The 8,614-nt window shown below is 43.6% G+C and overlaps 1 protein-coding gene across 5 annotated transcripts in view; it reads right to left on the reverse strand.

The window, feature by feature from the left end:
- The window catches only part of LOC146177052 (THAP domain-containing protein 11-like), a 59,869-nt gene extending 51,979 nt beyond the window's left edge, over window positions 1–7,890 (reverse strand). For 2 of the 5 annotated variants that reach the window (XR_014701602.1, XM_084583074.1), the window contains exons 1-2: window positions 7,630–7,890; window positions 2,460–2,697 (exon numbers count right to left, since the gene is read on the reverse strand). Coding sequence is in view for 4 of the 5 variants with exons in the window: in XM_084583074.1 (XP_084439200.1) it covers window positions 2,460–2,506 (47 nt within the window). In the remaining variant the exon portion in view is untranslated. Of the gene's footprint in view, window positions 1–2,459; window positions 2,698–4,705; window positions 4,901–7,629 lie in introns of those variants that run through there. The other 3 variants (XM_084583076.1, XM_084583077.1, XM_084583075.1) reach the window with 3 other exon arrangements.
- Window positions 7,891–8,614: the final 724 nt, after the last annotated feature.

Genomic DNA, 8,614 nt, shown 5'->3' on the forward strand with positions numbered 1-8,614 from the left:
AGCAAGTGCACTTCTCTGCACGGCACAGAGTATCGCACCGCGTGTTTAGGATGCAGCGCAGGGTGTAAGCTCTGTGCTGTTCATTTCCTCCTAGTCTTCACGCGTTGTTCCCATTGTGCACAAGATTGCGCAATAGCCACTCTTTCTCCCTCTATTGTTCTTTCGATTTTCTCCTTTTCATGAGTCTAGGTCCCAACACGTTTACTCACCATGACATCTCTTATGCTTTCCTTCACATGCACAATTAGCGGAACACTTGTTAAGATTGCCTTCATTCAAGTTTGGTTCTGTAATGGCAGCGCCCCATTTCTCGTGCAGCAGTTAACCGTGAAAGGTCAAGGCATCGCTGGAGCAGATTCTCGGCCAGCTTCCTGTGAAAAGCTCAGAAAGATTTGCGAGAAGAGATATTTTCACGATTACAGGAGAGCGCCGCTGAAGCGAAACGGAGGTAAGACGCCATGGGCTGCCACAGCAGTGCACTAAACACTCCGTCAGCCTCATCCCAATGCTTGCGTTCCAACCAAAAAGTCCCGTGCTGAGACGCCTTGCGCTCTTTGTGGAAACAAAAAGAGTCAACTGATGTTTCAGTACAAAGAGAGGCAAAACGAAGAGGCGTTGTATACTGTGCGATGTCAGCGAACATTAAAGATCCTCAGGTGGTCGAAATTACTCCTCAGCCCTCCACTACAGCACCCCTTTCTCTTTTTCCACTTTCACTTCTACCCTCCTCTCTTCCTTTACAGCCCGGTTCAGGTGTCCACAGAACAACTGTGCCTTTCCTTTCCTGTGAACCAATTATTATTATTATTATTACCTAGCACACTGTGTGAAGCCCGACTGCAAAAGCTAATGAGACTGCCTTCGTGGGATTTGGCATGTGCCGACAACACACGCATACATTGATCAGCGACGGGGTCGCAGTAATTTTCGCGGTCGCGCTGTACATGGTACGCTAAAACTAATCCAAGCATGCAGCAGACTTAGTGGACTGCTTTTCGTTCTTTGGTTAACAAGGTGTTTTTCAAGGGGAAGTTACCCACCTAGCGCGTTTCCTGACCTGAAAAAATAAAAACAATAAATAAAAATGTAATGTTTTGGCTATAGCACTATGCACACAGTGTATTAGGCACTCACTGAAGCCATGCCAGCAGGAAGTGTCAGCGCTTTCATGGCCAGTGCAGCATGTCTGCGGTTGGCAAGCAAATCTACACAAAATTTACATGTGGGAAGAAATTTTGCAGAACAACCACTTGAAGCCTCCGCTTTTTCGATGCAGTACAACAGTTAGACGGGAGGGGGAGGGGGATCATTTGAACATAGGTGCAAACACAGAGGAAAAAATGCACTGAACCATTTACTATGACACCGTCACATCAGAGGCCTGTTAAAACCGGGCTCTTGAAAATGGGACAGGTATAGCGAGGAGTTAAACACTGTGCTTCTGACAACTGGTTCTTTTCTGCACAGCCCTCAAAGAATGCTAACCTCAGTAGGAATGTCAGGAGCAAGTTCAAATGGAATATTTAAGTGGCTGCCCTACACCCTCCTGGTCTGTGACTTTGCACACAGCTCTTTAAATGTGCAGGACAGACTATGACTAGCCTCACCACTAAAATAATGCCATTCCTGTTCGGTTGCTCAGAAACACCACTTCACGATGGTAGCACATAGCAGTTTGAACCTTCCCAAATAGTATATTTAGCAGATTTCGCAGACATACAATATTCAACAAACAATAACACACCTGAAGTGGACTTCAACAGTGGCATGTGTATAAACATTTGCTCCAATCACTGCTTCACACAGTTAACTGCAAACTGATGGAGCAGTCGACAGCAGGTCAGCACACTGCATTTCTGGAGATGGGTTAAGGCCGAGAAGCAAATCCTGACCCAAACCGCAACAAAAGAGGTCCTAGAGCATGATTCAGTTATAGAGCCAGCCTGCAACCCAATTTTGTAAAAGTAGTGGCAGAACAGGAACAGAACAGGAGATGCTGCAGTCAGTGACGTCATTGGCAAGGGAGGGAAGGAGTGAGCAAGGAAGGCTGCAATGAAAGCTGGAGGCTGGCCTGCTAGTAGCACCTTTCAAACGAAAATGGGAATATGAGCGGCACGAAAAAGGGTGAAAGCCAGGAGGACACCCGAGTGACAGCCAAGCTATGGGCCTGACAAAGGTGCAGGACGCATCATGGATAAAAGAGTACGGAATACGATCCTGGAGAACTCGGGAATAAAGATGATGAAGCTGCTCTATAAGCAAATCAGGGAAAAACGGTATCCGGAAAACTACAGGCAAAAAGTAGAGACCACAGGAAGATGCTTTTGGGGTGCTCCAGGATAAACTACAGGTTGGGCAATGTATAGAGGACAACCTGTTTGCCCCGACGGTGAATAGCGGTCACACAGCAGATAACAGTCTTTTTTACAACATCAAAGAATATGACGATATTGACAGACCTTTTGTGGATCCTGTTGGGAGATTTTGGCCTGGAGAAGCCCAGCATTGACGTCCTACAAGCTCTCTGCGCTGGCGTCAAGCGACATGCTGAGTGAGCTGATCAGAGAACCAGTTGCCTGGACATCCCGAAAGGACTTTGTCAGGTGTGTGGACTGCCGTCCTTGCTACTAATGATGTACGTCACAGGACTCACGGGACAGCTCGAGGCAGCCGAGCACAGTCATACTTTTTGAACATCTGCAAAAGAAAGGGAGCGTCACGCAGTGTGCAATAGTCTCAACTTATGGCGACTTTGCTGCCTTCGAAGAGACGTCACACAAGCTGCAAAAAATTACTAGACATTTTCTCTACGGCAGGCACATGCAAATATTCAAAATTTTGAATATGAGCTAAATTTATTATTTGATTCGTTTTCCAAAAGCCAATATTTCAAATTTTTTAATATTCAAAAACTACTGATGCACCGAAAAGTTTTGAATTCACCAGTTTCACTGCTCCGTGTGCTTCATTAATGCTTGGCCGTGTGGACTGCGCAGTTAAGCATCCTCAAACTGAGATGAAGCCAGGAAAAACATTCTCACATTTATTTATTTATTTATTTCAAAATACTGCAGGCCTTATGGCCCAAGCAGGAGGGGCATACCAGGTAACAATCACACACAGAAAAAACAAAAAATACAATACACACTACAATTCGGCGAGAAAAAAGGAATCATAATAGTAATAGTAATTATTAAAAAATTTGACAGTCTAACAAATAAAAATAGGCAATAACACAGCACAATTCGGCATGAACAAAGGAAACAGATATAAAGTACTGAAAAGTTGACCAGCCTAACCAAACAAATGACCTTCCAGTGCCTTGTTAAAATTACTGCTTTGGAAAAGAAATTCTGGAAGCAAATTCCAATTAGAGATGGTCCGTGGCAAAAAACTGTACTTAAATGAATTTGTTCGGGCAAATACAGGTTGCAGCATATGTTCCCTAGTGTGTCGTGTTCGCCTGGCAGTAGAAGGTTGGACAAAGTTAGGTAATGGAATATTAACTTCCTGTGACAGAATCTTACGAAGAAACAAAATTCTGTTCATTTTGCGGCGGACTGAAAGGAGCGGGATGTCGTTTTCTACCATCAGCTGTGTGGGAGAATCAGATCTGCTGTACTTGTGGAAAATAAACCTGACTGCTTTCCTTTGTATCATTTCAAGAGCAGTTATGTTCTTTTTTGTGTGAGGGTCCCAAATGATAGAGGCGTACGCGAGCTTAGTTCGGATGAATGTGTTGTATGCCAAAAGTTTGATATTAGAGGGGGCGCGATTAAGTTTGCGTTTTAGGAAGCAGACTGTCGAGAATGCCGAAGAACAAATTTGTGAGATATGCGGTGACCAGTCCAATTGATTGGTAAGTGTCAGCCCTAAATACTTATGGCTTGCTACTTCTTTAATATTGGAGCCTTGTAGGGAATACGTAAATGGGCTAAAATGTTTTTTCCTTGTTACACGTAGGAGTACAGTTTTCTTGACATTAAGTTTCATGCTGCAATCCACACACCATTTGTCAATAGCTGTCAAAGAGGCTTGAAGAATACCATGATCAGAAGTTTCCCTTATCTGCTTAAACACTATGCAATCATCTGCAAATAATCATATGGATACAGAATTTGGAATAACATCAGGCAAATCATTTATATATATAAGAAACAGTAATGGACCCAACACGCTTCCCTGCGGTACACCCAAAGTGACACACAGTGATTCGGAAATGGCACCATTCACCTCAACAAACTGACTCCTCTTTTCCAAGTATGCCTCTATCCATTGAACTATATATTGTGGAAGACATATTAGCTCCAATTTATGAATAAGTTTATTGTGTGGGACCGTATCGAAGGCCTTGGCAAAATCCAAGAACATTATGTCCATTTGGCCGGAATTGTCAAGGGCAGAGGATAATTCATGAACAGTTGACACAAGTTGGGTAACTGTTGACATTCCTTTTCGGAATCCATGTTGGAAAGGTGTCACTGAGAAAATCCCTAACGATACCCGCCAGAATGGGTTCTATAATTTTGCAACAGCTGCTAGTTATTGATACAGGACGGTAATTGGAGAGTATTGATCGATCACCTGATTTGTGAATAGGCACTACAGATGGGTATCATCTCAGATGCAGACAACCATTGCGCTGGAATTCATCAGACAAAATTACTGTGCTACAAATAGTTTTCGGAAGTTTCAGTTACTCCACCTTTTGGTTAATTCGTAAAGCTTTTCTGGTCCTTTGAAGGCCAAATTAGTCACAGTTTACTGTATTCAGAGCAATAGAATAGGTCCACCCGGTTTCGTGCAGGTCCCTCCTTTAAAAAAAGAAAAAACGGAATTCTGCATAAAATCTATGCTGAATTTTTCAGTGAGATATACATTTCTGCGAATTCTAGTTTAATTAACGCACTATGTGAATTACGAAATACACAAGGCAGACAATGCTTGCTAATTTGCAGCTTTTTTTTTTTCACTAATAAGATATTCTGTATTCAAAGGTATTTCTTGCCCGTATGCATATACAATATTTCAATATCAACACACCCCTACTCTATAGTAAAGTGGATACATCGACTCAATTTTAGCCCCAATCCAGAGTGGCTGTATTTGAGTGATTCAGGGCAATGCAACTGATAAGGCGCATTTTGCCAAATACCTTGGTATAGCTGTCCATAGGAGCAATCAACACTGGGCAACACAAAATGAATACCTTTTGGGAAAACAGCCTCTACAAGCATGTTGGGCTGCCGGTCACTTTGGGCATTCAACTGCTATGAAGTGCTAAGGGCCCTCTGGAAGATGCTGGCAGGACCAGCTCTGCCATATGCAAATGCAGCATTGCGTTTTGCAATTGGTACCCACAAATTTCTCCATTTACAACAGACACTGGCTTCTGGGGCTGCTAAATGCCCACTAGTGGAAGGGTTTCTAAACAACCTCACTGCAGTGGAGGGAATCTAAAAAGTTGCACCTCAACGTTCACAGCAAGGGACACAGCGGCCAAAGCAATGTTTGAGGGCCAACCGATGCGCCTCTTTTCAAGCAACCTGGCACATCAAAGACTAATCGACCTGGCTCATGTGCGAATTTTCACGAGGTAGAAATGCGAACAGCTAACTATAATAAAGGTACCAATTACCTGAAGTACACCACAGAGATGTGACCCACGTATCTGCAGTGAACCTGGAGGAACAGCTCAGATTAAGGTGAAAGAAGCAGAGATAGCTGTGCGAACTGTCTCCACAAGGGGAGATCACCTATGCTAACTCCATGAAAAGCAATCTCTAGGCTCAATGCAGTACCCCAAGCACACGACAATGGTGAGCCAGGAAGTTCAGTAGCAAGTACACTGAACAGCTTGCACCCTCTACAGAGGAGAGGAAAAAACTTTGAAACACGATTCCCCCCGTGCAGCGGCATCAAGGTGATGGTGGCTGTACCTTTTGCAACGAGTCGCCAGGGCCTGGCGACGCGGCGGAGCCAAAAATTTCTATAACGAAGAAAAAAACACAAATAACTATGACCTAAACGTTCATAGTAACAGGCTCACTCGTCAATCCCAGTCGTTGAAGCGTTCTGCACGTCCTCGCGCCGCACCGCACCAATACTCCAAGCATTTGAATACTCCAATACTCCATCACTGAAGCCCATCGTACATTGTTGCCAGTTGTGCTCAGCATCCCAGTCTGAGTCACCTAGTAGTTCGGGTGGTGGATGGTACTATAAAGCCAACTGCATGAGGTGACAATTTGGGACAACATGCCATACGATGTGCTCAGGGCCGCCAAGGTATTGCATCTCATCGCTGTCGCTCAGGTTCTGAGTTTTTAGAAAATTTCACCCGTCGCCCGGAAGCAGCTCGAGGCAGCCAATTGAAGAAGGGTTTGGGGGTACGCTACTTCCGTTCTGACTTTTTTTGCAAGTAAAATTTCTTTTGTATGCATTGAAGCGTCCGCACATCAATGCATACATATGCATGTAAAGTGAATAGTTCAGTGAAAGCTGGGTAGGGTAATAGAGGACAAGAAACGAGAGTGTGGCTAGATAGTTAATTATCGAGAGGACAGGGATCGAGAAAGTCACTTTTTGCAAGTCTGCATTGCAGTGTATAGTTTGGCGCACCATTAAGCTGCGTCCTATAGAAATATGATGCATTACCAGAATTTTCATGAGTGCTTTTTTTTATCGTACTTATGCTGTTTAGGAATACTACCATAACTATGATGCCTTTTGAGAAATGATGAGGTGGCGGTAACAGAGCAACACTGAAAACGTGTTGCTCTATTGCCGAGTCCTGTCACTTCGTGCGGGGCGCACCAGCGGCAACGACAGGTGACGGCGTCGGTGTTGCCAGACGCATCGTTATGAGTTGTCGCCTAATGTGGTTACAACTTCAGACTCAAGTTTTGTTGATCATTGAGCAGTCTCGACAATGCAACGTGAAGGTGCATCTGGAAGTGGGGCCAAGATGGACAGACGTGAAGTGCAGTGATGGATCACGAATTTTCGTGATGGATCACGAAGAAGAGAGAGAGTAGAGAAGAAAGGAAAAGAAGATGGTTGGTTGGTTTGTGGTGTTTAACGTCCCAAAGCAACTCAGGCTATGACAGACGCCGTAGTGGAGGACTCCGGAAATTTCGACCAACTGAGGTTCTTTAACGAATGAGAAATGTGGCTGAGTCAGTGCATATGTTGCATGCGTCTATGCACACTTTATGCACACTTTTCGTACGTGAATGACGCTCACGATGCAAAGAACACACTCTTTAATTAAAGTAATCCACTTTTTTTTTTTCTTTTTTTTACAAACCGAATTCTGTAGCAATTAGGGAGCGTTGCTATATATATCTAGGAAGTCACTAGGACGTCTAGCAGCTACCAGTCATAAAAGTTTGCAGACAGGCAGCCTTCGGTATTCTAGCCACCGTACCTTCGGCGATGAGAATGAACATACCATACCTCGCTAGAGCCGAAGCAGACTACCGGCACCTAAACCAGCCGAAATCGTCGAACATTAGGCGAAAGTAACGCAAGTTGTAACATGACTAATTTCGTCGCAACAGCGCAACGGTAGGTGGAAAGGATCGAATGACGAACGTCTTCAACTCGATTCTATGCATAATGACTTACCCACGTGCAGGCCAGAGTAATGAAACGTCAAGGAGAATAGCACCCATGAACAGTAAGTAGAACACTTCAAGTACTATGAAGATGCACACAAACGAATACATTCAGATATTAATGCAAGACAGAGCCCGCGTTTTTTCTAAGTGCAAACGCGCATAAACAAACGCCGTCAGACGTCAATACAACGATATAGTGCCCCATGTAGTGCCTAGAATAACAACGCCAACAAAAAACAGACACAAGCAGCCGTTATGCAGCTATCTAATGCAGCCGTTCAACAAGTCAACATCCCGCAGCAAAAAAAAGAAAACAAAATAAAGTTTTTTTGGTTGCTGCTTGCTTGTCAAGAGTAACTACTGTACAAAATATTCAACATAATGTAATAATTTACGTATAATGTAAAATTAGTGATTTGTCAGCGTCTAGTTTTTCTTTACCATAACTAATAAAGGCGGGTTATTCAAATGCACTAAGCGTTCAAATGCTGCGCGGTAAATATGGAGTGGATGAATGGAATATAGGAGCGTCCCCTTTGAAACGGGGTGGTAGCAGTAGCTATCATGCTCATTTTTCTCCATACATCTTAATTATTGATCATTCTATTTATCAAACTTTTGTTCCTACATTACTAACATTATGTCACTTCTCTGCTTTTAAGCCACCAATCTTCCAGTCGTTTTTTGCTAGTTTCCACCGCCGGTTTATTCACCCGGCCACTGGTATCTCTAAACCCCAGAGCTTCAGGAACAGTTACTGCGCCTGCATCAACTTCCGGATGGATACCATTACATTCGAGTATAATATGGTCAATTGTTTCACTGGAGTTTCCACATACAGCACATGTGTCATCTCCACTGTTAAATTTCTTTTTGTAGCTGCGTGTTCTAAGGCACCCTGATCTAGCTTCAAAAAGTAGGGCACTGCCTCTTAAGTTATCAAAGAAATCTTCCTTCCTGATCTGCATTTTCCACTTACGGTATAATTCCAC

This window comes from Amblyomma maculatum, chromosome 10 (genome assembly GCF_055883805.1).
Source record: "Amblyomma maculatum isolate TAMU_Amacu chromosome 10, ASM5588380v1, whole genome shotgun sequence".
Taxonomy (NCBI): domain Eukaryota; kingdom Metazoa; phylum Arthropoda; class Arachnida; order Ixodida; family Ixodidae; genus Amblyomma; species Amblyomma maculatum.